Source organism: Terrapene carolina, unplaced genomic scaffold (genome assembly GCF_002925995.2).
Source record: "Terrapene carolina triunguis isolate 2854851 unplaced genomic scaffold, T_m_triunguis-2.0 Scaffold210, whole genome shotgun sequence".
In the NCBI taxonomy this organism is placed as follows: Eukaryota; Metazoa; Chordata; order Testudines; family Emydidae; genus Terrapene; species Terrapene triunguis.
This window is the reverse complement of record NW_020664561.1, coordinates 716,830-740,708: the sequence shown is the minus strand read 5'-3', so window position 1 is coordinate 740,708 and position 23,879 is coordinate 716,830. Positions and strand designations below refer to the sequence as shown.

General features: G+C 43.4%; 1 protein-coding gene across 2 annotated transcripts in view; it reads right to left on the bottom strand.

Annotated features, from left to right (window-relative positions):
* Window positions 1-23,879, bottom strand: part of LOC112104980 (cyclic AMP-dependent transcription factor ATF-6 alpha) — a 362,675-nt gene that overhangs the window by 27,784 nt on the left and 311,012 nt on the right. For both annotated transcript variants that reach the window (XM_026655320.1, XM_026655321.1), the window contains one exon: window positions 23,443-23,527. In XM_026655320.1, the coding sequence (XP_026511105.1) occupies window positions 23,443-23,527 (85 nt within the window). The remainder of the gene's footprint in view (window positions 1-23,442; window positions 23,528-23,879) is intronic.

Below are 23,879 nucleotides of genomic sequence, written 5' to 3'. Positions count from 1 at the left end.
AAAAAAAAAAAAAAAAAAAAAAAAAAAAAAAAAAAAAAAAAAACAGGTTGGAAGCCCTAAGGGCATAGTGTCAGGAGTAAGTGCAAGTATGAACCCCTGGAACAATACTTAAAATGGTGAAATCTGAGTTAATAAAGGTGTCATTTTGGGAAATAAACAAGTGATTTAAGGAAAGAGAGTGAAAAGTTAACTCTACAGAGGCTGGAGAGAATTAAACAGTTAAACTTTGTGAAAATGTTAAAAAGGATCTTGTTAAAAGAATTCTTGGTTTCTTTGCAGCCATTCTAAAGGAAAAATGGGCCCTTTTCCAGAGGAATGTCTGTAAATAATCCAGGTAAAGAGACTATCTAATTAAAATCATTTGACTATAGACAATTGAGTCAAATTTGCTAAAAGAACATAGGGGGGGTTCTATTGGAACTTAACTGCCCCAAATGTATAAAGGTAATGTAATCTATGTACAGCTATGTAAAAACAAAGCAGTGTAAGAGGGATGTTAAGGGAGAGAGAATGTGTATGTATCTGTCTGTCTGTGGGAATATGTGAGGTTTGTAAAACTCCTGTTTTGTAAGTTTAAGATAAATTGGTTTTGTTTTGTTTATAATGCCACTAAAAATCCATTTGACTCTTTAATTCAAAGTTGCAAAACTGACAGACCTTTTTGCCAGACACAGAATCAGTGTTGGTTGGCTTTGAGATTTGGTATTTAACCCTTAAGGGGTAACTTGATTCTTTACAAAATTTAAATGTTTTCAAATAAAGACCACGTCATGACTGCAGCAGGGCAGTCAAAATCAGAAGAATAGGGAGAGATTCTGGATTCTTTTTTGTTTGTTTGTTTTTGTAACAAAATAGCAAATGAAAGCTGTAGGAAAAGAAAAAAGACAGTGGCCCTCTGAAGCAACAGCAGGGGTGAGGTGCACAAAACAAAAAGAAGCAATGTTAGAAACACTGAGCCTTAAAATGGCTCTGTGTAATCAGACTGTCACTTTGATAAGGGTACATAAAACTCTGTAAGAACAAAAGAAACAGTTACACCTTATGTAAAAATTAATATGGCTAATGTTTTAAAAGTTGAAGTATAGAAGGAATGTGCAGACATGTGCAGTGTATATTATAGAGGGGGTAAAAGAAATGCAAACAAAACATGCTACTTAATTAAAATCCTATTAGGGCTCTAAAGGAGCCACAATAGACTGTGTTTTCTGTTTCAGCTCTCTGTGTGTTTTGGAAGCAAGAGTTAAAAGTAATCAAAACTCTGGTAAAAGTTAATTGTGTTCCTTTTAAGACAGAGTCTCTGAGCTCTGCTGATGGCTTTGAATCCAAAAGCCAAGCCTGTGTTGATGCAAATTACCTAACTGATAAAGGAAGTGAGAGATCTGCCAGCACAAAGAAGTTGCAGATAAAGAACATACCTGGTCAGCAAACAAATTGTCTAAATAAAAGGCACGGTATAACAAGATACCTTTAATTAAAATAAATTTAATGTTAATAAGTACCCCTATAACAATGTATAGTGTGTATGATTTTTGAAAAAAAATCCTTTATGGTAATGATGCTTTTCAGCAGTTACCTGTGAACAAACTTAAAGCTTAATACAGCAGGAAAGACATTGTAAACTTGGTCTGCTGTAAAGGGAAAACTGAGGTACACCACCTCATGGATTTAATGACTGAACAGTGGGATAATTTCCCCATAACTCTTAAAAGATAGAAGCCATTGAAACCTGGCCTGCCTATAGAACAAAAACACAGGAAAATATGGAGGTAATTCCTCTTGTTTTGCCTGCAATCAGCAAGGGTATTTGTAAAAGAAAGGAATATTTTAAGCAATAATGAATGCCACCCCAAAAGGGGTAGAAAAATGTTATTTTTGTCTTTCAGAAAAAGCTAATATCAGCTACAGGACAACCTAATAAGAAACAAATAAAAGTGGGTATGCTTATCCATGCCTGTTGCTCCAAAGCCCTGTAGTAAAGACATCTCACTAGGATCCTGTATGTGGGATAAAATGAATAATGAGACCAAAGTACTGTATAATGGGCTATGTGTATGTGTTAATTCTTGGGGGGGAAAGTGTTTTAAAAGAATTGAAGTGTTAGCAACTTTCCAATAGACAAATGTAAATGTAATGTAAGTAATGTGTTTACAAAAGGTAAAAAGGTAACGTAGTTCCTAAAACAAACAAAAAGGCAATGTGGGAAACCGAACCATTCATATTATACATGCAAATGGCAACATGTTAAGAATTGCCACTGCAGAAAGACATAACAGCTTACCATTGGTATAATATATTTTCTGAATGGTCTCCCACAACTACTGGCATACTAATGTTACTAACCCTAATTGTTTTTGATTTTAAATTGTATGTGTTTAATTGTAACGTTTGAAATGTGCTGTTGGATAAAACAAATGTATGCAAAGCTAGAGCCACAGGCCCAAATCACCTCCCAGTATTTTCTATTATGTGGACTAAATAAGAAGTGACACTGGCGATTAATAATCTTAGTGTCAAAAGGGGGATATGTAGGAGCAGGATTTTATAATGTCCCATAAGAATTAATGTATGATTTGATTTCATCCTGTCAGCCACCCTTTTTGAATAGCAGAAAGGAATGACAGACCAGAACAATCCTTATGACTGATTATGGTCACCCTTTTGTTTTAGAATAAGTTATAATGTCTACTATGGTTTCCTATATGTATTACAAAGTAGGCCTCTAGTTAAATATACATTTCTTTGTTTTAAGGTTTAGTAAGTAAGAAACAGGATTCTCTATTGTGTCTATGTTAAGTAGATTAGAGGAACATTGAAGGCCTGGGTCTCAATGTAAATTGTCTTGGTTATTGATTGTAAAACTTAGCAAGGTTTAATTTGCAATGCCTTTTTGCTCGATATAAAATACTACTGTTTGTATTCTCAATCTGTGTGAATAAGGAATGTATGCATCAGGAAAAGATAAGGTGTGAAGGCCATTGTTATAGCCAGAGTCAAGGAAGAAGAAGTAAAGAGACTTAAAGGACATCAAAGAATCATCAGGTACTGCTTACTATCCAGATGGCTGTTAAACTATCTGGCATTGCAGTGTGGATACATGCTTCGCAGTGTAAGACGACACCCTCCCCGGCGAACCAATCATCACCTCAGAACTGCGCAGAGTCAATTTTGACTCCAGAAGAAGACGTAGAGGAACAGCCTGCAATACCTTACCATCTACGCTCTCGTAAGGGTTGCCAGAAGCAGACGAGGACCTAAAGCAAGGCCCAAAAAGAAGCAGTAGTGAGCCTAGCGCCTGCTGCCTGGTGGATGTAAAACCGTGACTGCGGTTCCCTCAGTTGAGGTTGTCAGAACCGGAAGGGCCTTGCCTCCAACATGCGCCTCTGGTGGCGCCTGTTCCTCGGCTACTGGTGTCTTAAGGTCTGGGGAGTCCACAATGACAATTCTTTTATCCAGCAGCAAGTGTGGATAGCTCAGACCCTTAATATTTCTAATTGCTGGGTCTGCAGCCACATCCCAGCCCACTCTCAAGCTGGTGTTCCTGTCCTGGCAATCCCACTCAATTCCCCAGACCTCACTGGAGGACCTCGTCCGTTTAACAAAACATGGAACAATAATGACACTTGGGAAACAGTGGGAATAAATGTATCTAAATGGATAACTGTGATGGAGGGAAAAGGTCATTGGTGTTGGGTGTGTAATGGGACAGGGCTGGATCTGGGAAAAAGTCGTTGCCTTCAGCATATTGTGGCAAATGGTGTATGGGATTATTCGAACAAAACTAAAGAGTGGCGGGCCGGGTATGGGGATATGAATTTTTTCTCAACCTGGGATCAAACAGAAAAATCAATTTCATGTTCCCCCTACAGTAATCTTAGTGGAAACAATACAATCTTTCAATGCCATGCAAATAACACCACTCCTTGTAAGGAGAATTACCCTGTGCCCTTCGGAGGATATTACTCCTCCTTTGTAGGCACTTATGTGACAAATGGGTGCAACCGACCCTACCCAGCCTTAATAGGCCATCATTGGGTTTGTGGGACCAAAGCTTATACTGTGTTACCAGCTAACTGGTCAGGTATCTGTTATCCCGCTCGACTCTTCCCACAATTCCGAGTGCTGGGGTCCTTCCCACGAGAACGCCTGCGTAATTTCAGGCGAAGAAGAAGGGACTTATCAGATGCCCAATGGTATGTAAATAACATAAGCCCCTTGACCTGGGAAGAGGCCATTGGCAGTTCCCTTATCCCACTTGGGGGAGTAATACACCATGCAAAAAGGCTCCTAAGGTTACAAGCAGTAGTTGAAATAATGGCAAATGAAACCGGAGAGAGTTTAAAGACCCTGGCCAAAGAAACAGGGGCGATCCGACAGATGGCCCTCCAAAACCGTCAGGCACTGGACATAGTGCTGGCGGCCAAAGGAGGGACCTGTGCTCTCATTGGAAAAGAATGTTGTGTGTTCATACCTGACGACACCAATGAGGTAATAGATCGTGCTAGTCACTTAGAACAAATTGCATCTCTTCCCCATGAAGAGCCAAGTTCTTTGTGGAAGTGGCTAAGTAACCTATTCAATTTCTCTGGCATAGGAAACTGGTTGTTTCAGGGAGCCCTGACTATCCTGTGTGGAATCCTAATGATTTTTGTATGTTTTCAGTTAATCTCCTGTTGTATCCAGAATTGTGTAAGGTATGCCACCCAGGTGACTACCCCAAAACAGAGTGCTAATATGATGATGTTAAATATCACTGATGAACGAAGAGATAAAGAACTATTAATATGTGGAACCCAGTAATTGTTGGTCTTTGCGTAAGCTTGACCAAAAGGAGGGATTGTGAAAGTGAAATGAATTATACTAAAGAAATAGAATGAATTAAAGAATGCTGTATGTACCTTTAAGTAGAAATGAGAAATGCTGCAAGCCAGGTGTGCAGGAAAGCAGACATTAACTGCTTAACTTGCCACTTAAGGGCAATTGGTGAAGCATTAGTCTTAGATCGATAAGAGTTAACAAGGAAGCAGGATATGCATATTGTGCTCCATGCATATTTTACAATTTTGCTCTCTCTGTCCTTTTGTTTAGTTTGCACCCTTTTATCTGTATAAATAAGACTGTTTGAATCTTGCATGGAGGCTCACATTATCTGATTGTATTAGCAGAGCGCTGTGCTAATAAAACAGAGTGGTCTGACAAACTATGAGTCCTGAGTCTAACTTTGACACTCTCTCCTGTCTGATCTTGTGGAGTACTCATGGCAGGAGTGGCAGATGGGAGAAGGCGTAGTTGATCTGGTCTGACCAGCAAATTATGAGAGCATCGCTTTGAGAGTGGGGATCAATATCCCCCCAGAGCAGTATGTGCTGCATTTGTTGCTGGTGAGGGAGGCGAAAAGGTCCCTGGTCAGAATCCAACATTGGTTGAAGATGTCATGTACTACAGAGTTGTGGAGTTCCCACTCATGATTAATCACAATCTGTCTGCTGAGAGAATCTGCAATCACATTCTGAGTCCATGGGAGATAGGCTGCAGATAGCAGAATCTGGTGAATGATGCATCAATTGACTGCCTTCGTACACAGAGCAGTTGACTTTGTGCCCCCTTGTTTGTTGATGTAGTAAACAGTGGTAGTGTTGTCCGACATGATAAGAACATGATGGGAATGGATGGATGGGAGAAATGCTTGGCATGTCTTCCTTACAGCCCGGAGTTTCAGAATGTTGATGTGCATCCTACATTCCCGAGAGCTCCATGTTCTCTGTGTTATGTGATCTCCCATGTAGTCAAAGAGGGATAGGCAAGTTCTGGCTTGGACAGAAGGACAGTTGACTATGTGGGCTATGAGTTCTTGCAGAGTCTGGAACCTGTCCCTTGGTAGGTAAGCTTGTGCTGTGACTGAGCTGATGGAGGCCCCTATGAAGTCTAGGGATTGTGTGGGGTCCAAAGTTAATTTTTTGATGCTGATGCTGACTCTGAGGGAGGAAAGGAGTCTGAGTAGCACAGAGGTTGAAATCTGGGCTTCGACTCTGGACCATACTGCTAGGAGCCAGTCATCGAGATGGGGGAATGGAAGGACCCCATAATGCCTGAGGTAGGCCACCATGATGGAGAAAACTTTGGTGAAGACCCTGGGAGCAGTGGTGAGTCCAAATGGCAGGACCCTGTATTGAAAATGCTGAGGGCCGACCATGAACCTCAGGAACCATCTGTGGGCCAGATGAATGTCTGTGAAAATAAGCCACCTGAATATCGACATCCATAAACAATATGCCTTCTTCTAACGTTGAGATGATTGCTGCTAAGGTGACTATACGAAACTTGGGCTTGTGGATGAAGCGATTGACATGGTGGAGGTCCAGAATTGGTCTCTATTTGCCCTTCTTTTTGGATACAGGATGGGTTGTGGAGGATTGCAAGGGTGAATAGGATTCAAGAGGACTTACAGCCAGAGAGAACAGGGGATAGACCGGAGAATCGCACCGTCACCAGGAAAAGGCAGGTCTACGTGATTGGGGACTCCTTACTGAGAAGAATAGACAGGTCTGTAACTAGAGCTGATCCAGAGAACAGAAGGGTGTGCTGTCTGCCGGGTGCTAAGATACAGGATATGGACCTGAGGCTGAAGAGGATCCTAACGGGAGCGGGAAAGACTCCACTGATTGTCCTTCATGTGGGAATGAATGATACGGCTAGATTCTTGCTGGAACGTATCAAGGGATACTATGCCAGGCTGGGGAAGACGCTTAAGGAAATTGAGGTTCAGGTGATCTTCAGTGCGATTCTGCCTGTTCCTAGAGAAGGGCAACAAAGGTGTGACAAGATTATGACGATCAACAGATGGCTCAGGCAGTGGTGCTATATAAGGAGGGCTTTGGGATGTATGGCCACTGGGAGGCATTCATGGACAGAGGACTGTTCTCTCGGGATGGACTTCACCTGAGTAGGGAGGGAAATAGACTTCTAGGATGGAGGCTGGCACAACTGATTAAGAGAGCTTTAACCTAGGAATTGGGGGGAGATGGTTGGAAGATGTCCAGGTAATCTCCACGCCGGATTTTAACATTGAGAGGGAAGAAAACGAAGTAAGAAAGAATACAGCTGGGGGTAAGAGAATGGACATACAGAGGAAGGGTAGTGTAGATACCAGTCTAATAGGTGATACTGGTGGTAGAATGTCTGGTCCTAATCGGGTAAAGAATGTGAGTGAAGCCAAACAGCAAGAATTAAGATGTTTGTACACCAATGCGAGGAGCCTAGGTAACAAAATGGAGGAACTAGAGCTATTGGTGCAGGAAGTGAAACCAGATATTATAGGGACAAGAGAAACATGGTGGAATGTCATGACTGGAGTACAGGTATTGAAGGCTATGTGCTGTTTAGGAAAGATAGAAATAAAGGCAAAGGTGGTGGAGTACCATTGTATATCAATTATGAGGTAGACTGTAAAGAAATAAGAAGTGATGGAATGGATAAGACAGAAAAAATCAGATTGGGGAAGAAAGCTACTAGAGCCTCCCCTTGGATAGTACTTGGGATGTGCTATAGACCGTCGGGATCCGATTTGGATATGGAAAGAGACCTCTTTAATGTTTTTCATGAAGTAAATACTAATGGGAATTGTGTGATCATGGGAGACTTTAACATCCCAGATATAGATTGGAGGACAAGTGCTAGTAATAATAAATAATAATAATAATAATAATAATAATAAATAATAAATAAATAAATAATAATAGGGCTCAGATTTTCCTAGATGTGATAGTTGACGGATTCCTTCACCAAGTAGTTGCTGAACCAACAAGAGGGGATGCCATTTTAGATTTGGTTTTGGTGAGTAGTGAGGACCTCATAGAAGAAATGGTTGTAGGGGACAACCTTGGTTCGAGCAATCATGAGCTAATTCAGTTTAAACTAAATGGATAAACAAAAATAGATCTGTGACTAGGGTTTTTTATTTCAAAAGGGCTAACTTTAAAAAATTAAGGAAATTAGTTAGGGAAGTGGATTGGACTGAAGAACTTGGGGATCTAAAGGTGGAGGAGGCCTGGAATTACTTCAAGTCAAAGTTGCAGAAACTATCAGAAGCCTGCATCCCAAGAAAGGGGAAAAAATTCATAGGCAGGAGTTGTAGAACAAGCTGGATGAGCAAGCATCTCAGAGAGGTGATTAAGAAAAAAGCAGAAAGCCTTCCCATCTTCCAAGGAGTGGAAGATGGGAGGGATCAGCAAGGAAAGCTACCTTATTGAGGTCAGAACATGTAGGGATAAAGTGAGAAAAGCCAAAAGCCATGTAGAGTTGGACCTTGCAAAGGGAATTAAAACCAATAGTAAAAGGTTCTATAGCCATATAAATAAGAAGAAAACAAAGAAAGAAGAAGTGGGACCGCTAAACACTGAGGATGGAGTGGAGGTTAAGGATAATCTAGGCATGGCCCAATATCTAAACAAATACTTTGCCTCAGTCTTTAATGAGGCTAATAAGGAGCTTAGGGATAATGGTAGGATGACAAATAGGAATGAGGATATGGAGGTAGATATTACCACATCCGAGGTAGAAGCCAAACTCGAACAATTTAATGGGACTAAATCGGGGGGCCCAGATCATCTTTATCCAAGAATATTAAAGGAACTGGCACATGAAATTGCAAGCCCATTAACAAGAATTTTTAATGAATCTGTAAACTCAGGGGTTGTACCATATGACTGGAGAATTGCTAACCCAGTTCCTATCTTTAAGAATGGAAAAAAACGTGATCCGGGCAACTACAGGCCTGTTAGTTTGACATCTGTAGTATGCAAGGTCTTGGAAAAATTTTTTGAAGGAGAAAGTAGTTAAGGACATTGAGGTCAATGGTAATTGGGACAAAATACAACATGGTTTTACAAAAGGTAGATCATGCCAAACCAACCTGATCTCCTTCTTTGAGAAGGTAACAGATTTTTTAGACAAAGGAAACGCAGTGGATCTAGTTTACCTTGATTTCAGTAAGGCATTTGATACGGTTCCACATGGGGAATTATTAGCTAAATTGGAAAAGATGGGGATCAATATGAAAATTGAAAGGTGGATAAGGAACTGGTTAAAGGGGAGACTACAACGGGTCATACTGAAAGGTGAACTGTCAGGCTGGAGGGAGGTTACTAGTGGAGTTCCTCAGGGATCGGTTTTGGGACCAATCTTATTTAATTTTTTTATTACTGACCTTGGCACAAAAAGTGGGAATGTGCTAATAAAGTTTGTGGATGACACAAAGCTGGGAGGTATTGTCAATACAGAGAAGAACCGGGATATCATAGAGGAAGATCTGGATGACCTTGTAAACTGGAGTAATAGTAATAGGATGAAATTTAATAGTGAAAAGTGCAAGGTCATGCATTTAGGGATTAATAACAAGAATTATTGTTATAAGCTGGGGACGCATCAGTTGGAAGTAACAGTGGAGGAGAAGGACCTTGGAGTATTGGTTGATCACAGGATGACTATGAGCTGCCAATGTGATATGGCCGTGAAAAAAGCTAATGCGGTCTTGGGATGCATTAGGAGAGGTATTTCCAGTAGAGATAAGGAGGTGTTAGTACCGTTATACAAGGCACTGGTGAGACCTCATCTGGAATACTGTGTGCAGTTCTGGTCTTCCATGTTTAAGAAGGATGAATTCAAACTGGAACAGGTACAGAGAAGGGCTACTAGGATGATCCGAGGAATAGAAAACCTGTCTTATGAAAGGAGACTCAAAGAGCTTGGCTTGTTTAGCCTAACCAAAAGAAGGCTGAGGGGAGATATGATTGCTCTCTATAAATATATCAGAGGAATAAATACCAGGGAGGGAGAGGAATTATTTAAGCTCAGTACCAATGTGGACACAAGAACAAATGGATATAAACTGGACATCAGGAAGTTTAGACTTGAAATTAGATGAAGGTTTCTAACCATCAGAGGAGTGAAGATCTGGAACAGCCTTCCAAGGGGAGTAGTGGAAGCAAATGACATATCTGGCTTCAAGACTAAGCTTGATAAGTTTATGGAGGGGATGGCAATTAATTGGTCTTTGACTATTAGCGGTAAATATGCTCAATGGCTTGTGATGGGATGTTAGATGGGGTGGGATCTGAGTTACTACAGAGAATTCTTTCCTGGGTGCCTTGCTGGTGAGTCTTGCCCACATGCTCAGGGTTTAGCTGATCACCATATTTAGGGTCGGGAAGGAATTTTCCTCCAGGGCAGATTGGCAGAGGCCCTGGGGTTTTTTCGCCTTCCTCTGCAGCGTGGGGCACGGGTCACTTGCTGGAAGATTCTCTGCACCTTGAAGTCTTTAAACCATGATTTGAGGGCTTCAATGGCTCAGACATAGGTTTGATACAGGAGTGGGTGGGTGAGATTCTGTGGCCTGCGTTGTGCAGGAGGTCAGACTAGATGATCAATAATGGTCCCTTCTGACCTTAAAGTCTATGATTTTATGATTCTAAGTTGAATAGAACCCTATCCCTTGATTTGTCCGGAGGAACCTGCTCTATTGCCCCTCTGTGTAGTGAGTCCCCCTCTAGGGGGAGGATACTGTTGTGACAGTGATCCCTGGGGAGGGGTCAGAGAGGGGGCTATGGATGAGGTAATATGATGAACTCGATCATATAGCCATAGTGGATGACATTCAGAACCTACCTGTCTGTTTTTATTGCACTCCAAGCTGCTAAAAAGTGTGCTAGACGACTCCTGAAGGGGGTGAGGTGGTTGTATGGCAGCAGGCAAGGTGGTTGATGGCTCTCTAGGGTGCCTCAGAAATACCTCTTCTGTGGGGGTTGCATCTGGGAGGAGGAAGGCTGCACATGACTTATGAGGAGAGGCTGAGGGAACTGAGCTTATTTAGTCTGCAGAAGAGAAGAGTGAGGGGGGATTTGATAGCAGCCTTCAACTACCTAAAGGGGGGGGTTCCAAAGAGGATGGAGCTCGGCTGTTCTCAGTGGTGGCAGATGACTGAACAAGAAGCAATGGTCTCAAGTTGCAGTGGGGAGGTCTAGGCTGGATATTAGGAAAACCTGTTTCACTAGGAGGATGGTGAAGCACTGGAATGGGTTACTTAGGGAAGTAGTGGAATCTCCATCCTTAGAGGTTTCTAAGACTTGGCTTGACAAAGCCCTGGCTGGGATGATTTAGTTGGGGTTGGTCCTGCTTTGATCAGGGGTTTGGACTAGATGACCTCCTGAGGTCTCTTCCAACCCTAATCTTCTATGATTCTATGATCTTCGAGTCTTTTGATGCTTCCTTGGTGGTTCGTAAGGCCTCTGATGGAAAATCTGGGAGGTTGTGTAATGCTGTGTGGGCTGCAGGTGGTAGAATTAATGTTTCGGTGCAGGTGTGTAAATACCCAAGGAATGGAATGTAGCTCTCGAATCCTTGAGAGTGTGGAGGGAACCGTCCATTTTCTGGTTGAAGAGATGGGATTCATCGAAAGGGAGGTCTTCAATGGTATTTTGTACCTTCCTGGGAAAACCAGAGGCGTGGAACCATGATTCCCTACTCATGACGATGCCCATGGCCATTGAGTGCAATGAGGTATCTGCCACGTCCACCGCTGTTGAGCGATGTCCTTGCTACTAGCTTTCCCTCCTCAATTATTGCTTGGAAGCAGGTCCAGTCCTGCTATAGCAGTTTTTCCGAAAAGTCCTCCAATTTGCTGTAATTCAGGAAATCATATTTGGAAGGTTAACGCCTGATAATACAAAATCCTGAACTGAAGTTTGGTTACACAGAAGACTTTAGGGCCTAAAAGGTCGAACGGCTTGCCCTCCCTGTCAGATGGGTGGAGCATGGGTGCTGCTACCTACCCCTTCCGTTGCTGCCTGGCCCACAAGTGAATTGGGAGGCGGGGGTGAAAACAGAAACTCAGACCCCTTGGCTGGTACACAGTATAATTTTTCTGCCCCCTTGGGGTAGGCGTACATATGGCTTGGTGTATGCCAAACCATTCTAGCTAGCTCGAGGACAGCATCATCTATCTGGCACTGATGAGTGAAGTATGTCCAGCAGCTTATGCTGAGTGTCTTGGATCTCCTCCAGGGGAATATGCAGCTCTCTTGCCACTCTACGCAGGAGATCCTGGAATTGGCAGTACTCATCATAGGATGGAGGGATGCCAAAGTCATCGCTGCATCAGGTGAGGAAGATGGGAATCTCTCCTGATCCGGTGGTACCGCAGGAACCAGACTGAGTGGCTCCTCTTCCGTTATAGGTTCCAAGTGTCTACTCGAAGGCACTGGAGATGGTGAAATGGATGAAGTCTCCCTGACAGAACTGACGAGTTCCAAGGGTGGGTATTGGGGCTAGGATCCCCAATAGAGCCAGCATGACGGATCAGGAGGGAGTTGTGGAGGGCCCCACGGAGCACGGAACCAGTGACTCCAGGGTGACTCGAGTGGAGGATACTGCCACGATGTAGAAGGCCTCGCTGGTATTTGTAGTTGCGGGAAGGGATGGACAGTCCCTGTCCCTCATCCGATTCCTCCGAAGATGAAAATTTGGAGATCAGTTCTATCGTCGGTACCGTCAGAGCTGGCGGAAGCGTGTAAACTGCCGGAGTGAGGGGTGAGGAGTGCCTCAGATGTGGCATGTCCTGTGCTGAGATACAGTCTCTTTGGAAGTAGAGGGTCCCAGAAGGCGTGTTGATCTCAGCTCTCCCAGGGCAAACACTTCATGGGGCTCTGGTGCTTTTCCCAGCCTCCATGGAGTCAAGGGTACTCTGTCAGTCTCCAAAACTGGTATGGGAGCAATGGTATTCCCCAGAGCTCTGTAGCTCTGAGGGATGCCGATGTTGACAGTGTGTGTGGAGCAGTACCCGGTACTGGCAGATCTGTTGATTTATGTGGACTCTTATCATGCTTATGCACTTTACAGCATGCTCCTTCCCTATGACTGGAACTCATGGAAGGAGTCTCTGCTTTCTTAGGTTTAGTGGAAGACTTACTGCCATGCTTATGTGCTTACTTCCTTACCTCTCAACTAGGCCCCGGCGCTGGTACCACTGCAGCTGGAGGCGAGCTCCTAGCAGCCTCTGGTCAATGCACGGGGTGGGGTGGGGGTTGCCCGGCCATGTAGTGCTTCCAGAGGCGAAGAGCCCGGCCTTCTCGGGTCTGGCTGGGGAAGGATTAACAGATATTGCACCTGGATGAAATGTGGACAGGCAGTAGTGGCAGCATTGATGTTCATCACTGACTGAGAAGAAACGTGGGCAGGAAGCGTGGAGTTTAAAGCCTTGAGTCTTCGGCATAGTTCAGTACTCGCATATGGGTACGGGGCAGGGGATGGTGTGGTTCACGCAGAAACACCCCTCCCCCCCCAGAAAAGCCCCAACTCTATTCCCAAAACTAGCAAACTACTACAATTATTATATGAACAGTAAACACTGTAAAATACTCTAAAGCTAACTATGTACAACCACATATTTTTAAAGTGCTTACATAAGAAATAATTTACATAAGAATGGCCATACTGGGTCAGACCAAAGGTCTATCCAGCTCAGTATCCTGTCTACCGACAGTGACCAATGCCAGGTGTCCCAGAGGGAGTGAACCTAACAGGTAATGATCGAGTAATCTCTCTCCTGCCATCCATCTCCACCCTCTGACAAACAGAGGCTAGGGACACCATTCCTTACCCATCCTGGCTAATAGCCATTAATGGACTTAACCTCCATGAATTTATCTAGTTTTCTTTTAAATCCTGTTATAGTCCTAGCCTTCACAACCTCTTCAGGCAAGGAGTTCCACAGGTTAACTGTGCGCTGTGTGAAGAAGAACTTCCTTTTATTTCTTTTAAACCCGCTGCCCATTAATTTCATTTGGTGGCCCCTAGTTCTTACATTACGGGAACAAGTAAATAACTTTTCCTTATTCACTTTCTCCACACCACTCATGATTATATACCTCTATCATATCCCCCCTTAGGCTTGGTCTACACTTACCCCCCAAGTCGAAGTAAGGTACGCAAATTCAGCTACGTGAATAACGTAGCTGAATTCGACATACCTTACTTCGAACTTACCGCGGTTCAGACGCGGTCCACACGCGGCAGGCAGGCTCCCCGTCGACTCCGCGGTACTCCTCTCGTTGAGCTGGAGTACCGCAGTCGACGGGGATCACTTTCTGGTTCGATTTATCGCGTCCAGACCAGACGCGATAAATCGAACTCGGAACTTCGATCCCCAGCCGCCGAACTAGCGCGGCAGTGTAGACCAGACACCCGTCTCCTCTTTTCCAAGCTGAAAAGTCCTAGCCACCCTTCCCTTTATCACCTAAAACGAAACCATGAGGCAAGCCAAGGGTGCATGCGTGAACCAATGGCCACTAGTACTTTCAAAATCTCCGGCTCCGGATGCATTGCGAAACCCTCAGTTGAATACAGTAGGAACCATCACTTGAAGAAGAGTGTGCAAAACCTCACACACACGCCCAACAGAAACAGCACAAGTCATGCCAGGAGCTAGAAGCAGTGTGCATCCAGCAGGGCTTAGCACTGAGAGGGGTTTCAAACCTGCCTTTTCGCTACCTGAGTTTTCTGACAGTTTTGTTTCTAGTAGCTGACCTCCAAAATAGGATCAGCTGAACTTAACTGAGCAAAGGGTAACTAATCACCATGTCTCTCACTGCCAACCTGGACTAGAGAGTTCCTCAGCACTCATTTGACTGGTCTTTACGCAGCCAGTACTGAATTGCTTCTGAGCTACCTGTGAAATTAACTTGATGTTGACAGCAGGAAAACATCATTCTTATGAAAACCCTCAACTTCACACATATGATAAAGATATGGTAATAAAGTCAGAGGTGGTTCATACTAGTGAGAAATGTAGTAATGAATGTTGCTTTGGCCAAACTTCTACTACTATCTAATGCAATGAGTTGCTTCAAACCAATGCTCACTATATGTTTTTTTTAGGGAGAGAATTGCCAGTGTTTTTAGTAAGAGAGTACTGTTTACCCCATGAAGGGTAACATAGAGTCTACACAGTATGAAACAACCCATGCACCAAAGTAGGAAAAATGGCTTGGCTGTCCAGCACAGTGTAGATCAGGGGTGGCCAACCCGTGGCTCTGGAGCCACATGCGGCACTTCAGAAGTTAATATGCGGCTCCTTGCATAGGCACCAACTCTGGGGCTGGAGCTACAGGCGCCAACTTTCTAATGTGTTGGGGGGTGCTCAATGCTCAACCCCTGGCTCTGCCAAAGACCCTGTCCCCACTCCACCCCTTCCTGCGCCCTCTCCTGAGTCTGCGTGCCCTCACTCCTTTCCCCTCCCCCCAGAGCCTCCTGCATGCCACAAAACAGCTAATCGGGAGGTGCAGGGAGGGAGGGGGAGGTGCTGATGGATGGGAGGCGCTGGGAGCAGCGGGCGGGGGGGGGAGCTGATGGGGGGCGGCTGCTGACGTATTACTGTGGCTCTTTGGCAATGTACATTGGTAAATTCTGGCTCCTTCTCAGGCTCAGGTTGGCCACACCTGGTGTAGATGATAATTGTGATGTAAAGATGAATGTTAACAGCCCTATACAATCTTGACAGCAGTTAGGTAAACAGGAGACTAATGGCAGATGTTTTTATTTAAACTATAAGAACGGCACCTCCTGTGTGTCAATTCTGAATCACTGTCATACAGCCAGTGAGACTCTGAACTGCAAACAAAGGTTTTTTAGGAATGAAGTCAACTGAAATCTTAACTAGTCTCTGGTGGATAGTTAAATTTCTAAAATAATACTCATTGCATACCCATAACAAACATGATTTGCTTAAAAATAAAAGCTTGTGTTTAAATTTTAATTATAGTTGGCTTCCCTTCATATGAGAGCCCTCAACAGAGTGCTGGGCCCTGCAAGATCTCTCTACTGAGAATAAACATCTCACTAACATGAATGCCAAATGGTGCCTTCAGACAGAGATCAGCAAGACACTCCATTGTGATAGGACCTAGGATTGGCCATCTTCTGGATCAGCTGTCTCCCACACTCAGTAATCAGAATGAGGATAAGGACTTTCAGTTGAGATTTTCAAAAAGTCCAGAGGATTTAGCCATTCACCTTCCATTAGTCTGGATGGAAGACCTGTGGCTAAATCCCTAGATTACTTTGAACATCCCAGTTTACATTTGTGTAGCACTTTTCCTCCACAAAGGATGTCCAACACTTTATAAACTATGGGCTGGATTTTCCTCAGTTACACTGCTGTAAATTACAAGATGAAGCCCAGTCAAGAATAGATCTTCCTGGACAACAAAGTGACTAATAACATTCAGCATTCTCCTTAACCTTAGGACAATCATAGAATATGAGGGTTAGAAGGGACCTCAGGAGGTCATCTAGTCTAACCTGCTGCTCAAAGCAGGACCAATGCCCAATTTTTGCCTCAGATCCCTAAATGGCTCCCTCAAGGATTGAGCTCACAACCGTGGGTTTAGTAAGCTAATGCTCAAACCACTGAGCTATCCCTCCCCCAAAGGTCATTGAGTCCAGCTCCCTGCCTTGACTAGCAGGACCAAGTACTGATTTTGCCCTGATCCCTAAGTGGCCCCCTCAAGGATTGAGATTGCAACCCTGGGTTTAGTAGGCCAATGCTCAAACCACCTAGCTTCCCTCCCCCCTCAATCAGTTGATGCACCATGATTAATATCAGGGTTTCTAGCCTCTCAGAACCAAAGGATACCTCTACACTGCAAGCAAATAAACAAACAAATAAACCAAACCCCATGACAGTGAGTCTTAGACCATGACAACTGACTTGGGCTCATGCTATGAGGCTTAAAATAGCAGTGTAGCCCTTCGGGCTCAGGTGGAACCCAGGCTCTGAAACCTGGCAAGGAGGATGGGTCTCAGAGCCCTGGCTCCAGCCCAAGTGGTAACATCCACACTGCTATTTTTAGCCTTGTAGCATCAGCCCTGTGAGCCTGAGTTAGTTGACCAAGGCTCTGACACTTGCTACCACAAGATTTTTTTTTTGTTTGCAGTGCAGATGTACCCACACTGTGAAGTAAGTCTGCATGTGAGTGAAATTAACATCGGTGAAAGCTGCTGGACTGGCAGCCCAGGAGATAGAAGTCCTCTCTTTATCCAGAGAAGAGGTACATCACTAGCAGTTGTGGTGCAAGCTTCCCCATGTACTTCAGCCCTTATCTGAAGGAACCATTTTTGGGGATAGTGGGTAACTCAGTTTCCATGGCTGATCCAAGCCTTGCAGTCTCTGTGGAGACTCATAGCAAGAAGGACACTTAGGGCTTGTCTACACTACAAAATTAGGTCGACGTAAGTTAGGTCAACCTACAGTCACTGCAGCAATTAAATTGGCTGTTGGTGTCCACATTGCCCTCCTTCTGCCAGTGGAGCGTGTCCTCACCAGGAGCACTTGCACTGACTGAAGTGGGGCATAGTGGGGCACTGAAAGGCAAATCTTTGAACGGTGGCTTCCTTCAGAAGCAGCAGCCACCTGGAGAAGCCTTTACTGTGGCTTCATTGCCTACTAACCTCCATATTCCTGGCAGCTACCCCTGGACATGCCCAGTCCCCACGCCAGACTCTGCAGTGTCTGCAGGAAGGAGGGACAGAACTGTGAAGGGGAGGAGCTCCTCCCCCACACAAGGCTCTCATGGGCATGATCTGCCCCAAAGTGAACTGGAATTAATAGGTTAAAAATGAAGCAGAGTCTCCCAGGGTCTCTTATAGATGCTCTGGTATTTCCTGCACCCACTGGCCAATTTGACTGACACAAGACAGAGTTTGCTGTATGTTTGTTCTGAAACTGCATTTATGTCTTATCGGTTTCAGTGCCTCTGCCCAAATCCCTGGGCCTCTGATATCCCCCAGGTAATGTTGGTGTTTCCATTTAAAACAACAATTTTACACTGTTTCCTCATTCTGAAGTCTATTTCTCACATTGTTTGAAAGCATTATTCAGTCCAGTTTCTTTTAAAAACTGCTCATATTGTGATCAGATAAAGTAACTTTTTCAAAGGAAATGTAATACTTTCCAAACCATTATCAGAAATATAACTCAGTCTCCAGATGATGAAATTATCTGTGTGTGTGACAATCCAGCTCAACCAGGGAAGGATTCTTGTAACATGGACACAAAAATGAATTTTCAGGCAGATAAGTACAAAAAATAATTATGAAACCTCTAATGAAAATGTTTCCTCTGCAATAAGGTTGACTATATATTACCACATTTGTCTTACCAAACTGCATGGGAAAATGGAACCAGCAAAAATGTTGGAAGCTTGAAGCTAATTCGTTCAGTTTATGGAAATTCTGCATCTGACAGCGTTTTCAGTGTGCTTAAATGTAACAAAAACATTTGGGTTTATGGTTCATTTGCACTGTAAAGTTCATAATAAGGCATGATTTTGTATAGATTGTCTGATGGAAAGTTTAACTAACCTGGTACAAAGTGTATTCCTGTTTAGACAGAGACTCTGTGTACCACGTGTGCCTTCGCTTGGCATACAGCTTCCTCCCTTTGGGAATTAACTACTGTACATGTTTATGTTGTATATATTCAGTCTTTTGGGTGCAACTCAAAATGAGACTCCTGATCACTGATAGTCACTAATGAGTCTGTGTATTTTAAGCAAAATTGGGTTGTTATCCCCAGAGAGCTGATCTAAGTCCAGTGTATTATTATTAAACATGCTAGTGCCCAAGGGCCCTGATTGGGAAAGGGCCCCAGGGTGCTGAGTGTTATGCACAGCACAGATAAGAGACAATCCCTGCTCCGGAGGATGTACAGCCTGAACCACACACACACTTGAAGGAGGGGAGGGGAGGGGAGGGAACGGGATGTCACATGCCATCAAATCCATGTGGTGTGGAATTGGCCCAGTGTTGTGAATTATGGGTTTGTTATTTGTTTTTCATCTGGGAGCAGATGAGGGGTGAGGCGTGGCAAGAATGGTGGCAGCAGAGGTGGGAGGGGATTAAAAGAATGGGAGTTAATAAAAACGAGAGAGTAGGAAAAGGACCAGTCACAGATCATCTGCCTGGTTGTGGTGAGCACCTGGGTGGGTGTGAACCTGAAGAAGGGTCTGGCTGTTGTTGAATGGCCTTATGGCAGAGGTGAGCCTGAAGAAGGGTCTGGCAGTAGCTGTAAGGCTTAGAGCAGGCAGATTTTTCCGTGCATAATGGTAGAAAGAGTGGAGGTGCATAAGGAAGAAGCTGATTGGTGGGAAGTAAAAAGGCTTGGAGCACTGGCACAAGCGAAGGCAGTAGCTGATGATATTATAGGTCACTAGAATTACCTATGCCAGCTAAAACCAGTTGTAAATGCAATATGAGAGAGTCCACAGAGGGGGCTGCACTGGTTTAAATTAAATGGGTTTTAAAAAAATATTTTACTTAAACTTGTGCAAATTGCTGTGTGCAGTGGAAGCCAACATCAGCTGGGTAGGGTGGGACTAAATTGTGAAGGGGCTTAAAGTTAAAGACACGAAGGCTGGGTTTGATGGGGGAGGTGAAGGCAGGGCCCATGGAGTATTTCAATGCACCTTCTTAAATCCATTTTCAATTTCAACTGGAGAAGTGATTCTTCACTTCCACTTCTAAAAGCTGTGCTATACTGTTGCTAGTATGGACAAACTGGAGGAATGGTCTGAAGTAAACAGGATGGAATTGAATAAGGACAAAGGCAAAGTACTCCACTTAGGAAGGAACAATCAGTTGCACAAATACAAAATGGGAAATGACTGCCTAGGAAGGAATACTGCAGAAAGGGATCTGGGGGTCATAGTGGATCAGGAGCTAAATATGCATCAACAGTGTAACACTAGACACAATCAACTCAGGGTTAAACAGGGATTGGGAATGGCTGAGCCATTACAAACATTGAATCTATCTCCTCTTGTAAGTACTCTCACACTTGCTTCTTATCAAACTGTCTGTACTGGGCTATCTTGATTATCACTTCAAAAGTTTTTTTTCTCTTACTTAATTGGCCTCTCAGAGTTGGTAAGACAACTCCCACCTGTTCATGCTCTCTGTATGTGTGTATATATATCTCCTCAATGTTTCACTCTATATGCATCCGAAGAAGTGGGTTGTAGCCCACGAAAGCTTATGCTCTAATAAATTTGTTAGTCTCTAAGGTGCCACAAGTACTCCTGTTCTTTTTGCGGATACAGACTAACACGGCTGCTACTCTGAAACCTGTCAGTGTAACACTGTTGCAAAAAAAGCAAACATCATTCTGGGGATGTATTAGTAGAAGTGTTGTAAGCAAGACACAAGAAGTAATTCTTCTGGTCTACTCCACACTGATTAGGCCTTAGCTGGAGTACTGTGTCCAGTTCTGGGCACCCGCATTTCAGGAAAGATGTGGACAAATTGGAGAAAGCCCAAAGAAGAGCAACAAAAATCATTAAAGGTCTAGAAAACATGACTGAAAAAAATGGGTTTGTTTAGTCTGGAGACGAGAAGACTGAGAGGGGACATGATAACAGTTTTCAGGTACATAAAAGGTTGTTACAAGGAGGAGGGAGAAAAAAGGATCTCCTTAAGAGAGGCTAGGACAAGAAGCAATGGGCTTAAATTGCCACAAGGGTGGTTTAGGTTGGACATTAGGAAAGCTTCCTAACAGTCAGGATGGTTAAGCATTGGAATAAATTGCCTAGGGATGGTTTGGAATCTCCATCGTTGGTGAGTTTTAAGAGCAGGTTAGATGAATGCCTAGATATCTAGATAATACTTAGTCCTGCCATGAGTGCAGGGGACTGGACTAGATGACCTCTCAAGGTCCCTTTCAATCCTACAATTCTATGATTGAATCTATGCAAAGGCTGAAGAGAAAACAATGGCTATTCCATTCCTAACCCTCACACCTCAAGCAGCCCTTGATATTCACACTGTAGGCCCTCATACAGCTCTGCCAATGTCTTTCAATCCTGATCCACAGTACCATCAGCTCAATTAAACCAAGACTGAGCTCCCTTCCCCTGACCTCTCAGTTCTGCACAAAACCTCACATCATTAGCCATTTCTGCTGGGACTGGAAAAATAGGGAGTAGGTAAGATTGAGGTGCACTGGCAAAGTGAGTTGGGAAGTGGACTAAGAGACAATGACAAGCATGCAATTCCTAAAAAAAATTATTCCTGTCCAAAGCCTGTGTTGGGAATTATTAAGTTCTTCAGTTCCTTCAGCTTGGAAAAGAGGAGACTAAGGGGGGATATGATAGAGGTATATAAAATCATGAGTGGTGTGGAGAAAGTGAATAAGGGAAAGTTATTTACTTGTTCCCATAATATAAGAACTAGGGGCCACCAAATGAAATTAATGGGCAGCAGGTTTAAAAGAAATAAAAGGAAGTTCTTCTTCACACAGTGCACAATCAACCTGTGGAACTCCTTGCCTGAGGAGGTTGTGAAGGCTAGGACTATAACAGGGTTTAAAAGAGAACTAAATAAATTCATGGAGGTTAAGTCCATTAATGACTATTAGCCAGGATGGGTAAGGAATGGTGTCCCTAGCCTCTGTTTGTCAGAGGGTGGAGATGGATGGCAGGAGAGAGATCACTTGATCATTACCTGTTAGGTTCACTCCCTCTGGGACACCTGGCCTTGGTCACTGGGTAGACAGGATACTGGGCTGGATGGACCTTTGATCTGACCCAGTATGATCATTCTTATGTTCTTATAGGGTTACAGTGAGATATCCGGTGACCCTACAGTGCTAGAAACATGAACTTTACACCACCAGAAAGGGAAATTCCCAGCTTCCTAATGGAACACCACCTTTTCTTCCAATCATAGCAGGACTGAGATACTGGACTTTAAAATTATACCATTTAAAGCTGTTTTTAGAGGCATTAATGGACTCTACAGAGTTAACTAGACCTGTGTGGAGGATGGAAGTTCCATTTTGTGAGGGATTTCGAGATTTCAAATCTGGCTATATGCCGAACTGGAACAAACACTGAATTTCTAAATTCTCAATGAAGAAAAATTCCATTTTGGCTCCATCACTTTATTTTGTTTCAACAAAATTGAAATGTTTTGTTTTTATTTCAATTTTTATTAAAAAAAATTTAGAAACAAAAAGTTATTTCAAAATGAAAACCAAAATGGTTCGTTCTGAGAACACTGAAACAAGCAGTTTTGACATTGTCCGAACTTTTCTCTGGTTTTCTTTTAAAATAAAATTCCGGTGACATCAACCTGAGTTCAGATGTGGTTAGATTTGGAGGAAGTTTCTCTGATCAATTTTAAAGTTAACTACAGCAGAGAGATATAGCCTGGAGTCATGGGTTGCAGGTGGAGGGAATGATTCACCATTGTGCTCCTCTTGTTTTGTACCAGGTTAGTCCATGGGTTTCAGTGAAGTGACATTGGTGTGAAACACAAATATTGCAGGGTGAATCAAACTCCGAATGTTGACACTAGTACGTTTGTAAAGCAGTTTTTCTTTAACATGTGGCACACAGAGGACATCATAGTGCGGGTGGGAAGATTTTATTGCACTTGTCTGAGCTGTACCACTTGCAGAGCAGACTGTAGTTGATAAAACCTCTCATGATCACATATTCTATCCTAAGAACTATGGAACACACTAAAACTGGATTTTTTTCTGTTGAAAAATTGTTTATCAGACCGGAACAATAACCCCCACAGAGACAGCACTTTGAGTTCTGTGACCAGGAGAAAGCATGGAACAGGGAGTGGTTAGTGGAGGAGGGTTCTGTTGTACTTGGTTCTCAGATACTGGATCCAAAGCACATGTGTGCTTGTAATGGATAACTTCTTTGAAAAAGGCACTACTGGGATGAAAAGGGGACATTCTCCTCCACCCCTACAATATCTTCAAGGGGCCCCAAATTATTGTCAGAAAGGCCAAAATATATACAGTTATCCAGTGTTAAAGCAGCAAATTGGAGAGTCCTCATCCTTCATATAAGTTATAAATCATAGCAAAATATTGACATGGCAGACAAACTTTATTTTTTTAAACTCTTAAAATCTAAGATTTTCTAGGGGCCTAACTATCCTGGAATCATAGAATATCAGGATTGGAAGGGACCTCAGGAGGTCATCTAGTCTAACCCCCTGCTCAAAGCAGGCCCAATCCCCAGACAGATTTTTACCCCAGTTCCCTAAATGGTCCCCTCAAAAATTGAACTCACAATCCTGGGTTTAGCAGGCCAATGTTCAAACCACTGAGCTATCCGTCCCCCACCTCCTGGAAGGTTGTTTATTAACTAGTGACATCCAGGGTCTCCAAATAGCCATTTGTTCCCCCAATAATGGGACCTTAGAACCCTGTTTTGGCAGGCATGTGATTCCTACATTAGGAGTATGTAAAAATATGATATGGCTTCTGCACCAGGAAAGCAGTTTGATTTATTAAACTTACATTACATTTTGTCTTCCATGACCAATCCAGGCATATCTTTTTTAAAGTATTTGTCCTAAATCAAGGTTTGGACTTACCACTGATGTTTATTGCTGGCAACACGATAGACATCTTGGGCCGTCTGGTCTTATTATGGGTGGTGGCAGGCAACAACAAGTGATCCTGGAAAATATGAAAAGATGTGTTACATTTATATTGAAGCACCGAGTTGTAGAAATGCCTCTCCATTCTGTGCCACTTGCATTCCAGGTAAACCTATTTATGAAGGTTTGGTGATTTCATATTGGTAACAACAGTCACAGCCATTGCCCATATTGTGTAACCAGAAAAAATCTCTATCACATATGGCAACATCTGAAAGCACCTTAATCCTCATGTGGAAGGGGATGGAACTACTCTTAGGCCCCTGCTCAGTCAGTCAGATTTAAGCATGTGGTACTTTCAGGGCCGGTGCTACCATTAAGGCAAACTAGGCGGTTGCCTAGGGCGCCAAGATTTGGGGGCGCCAAAAAGC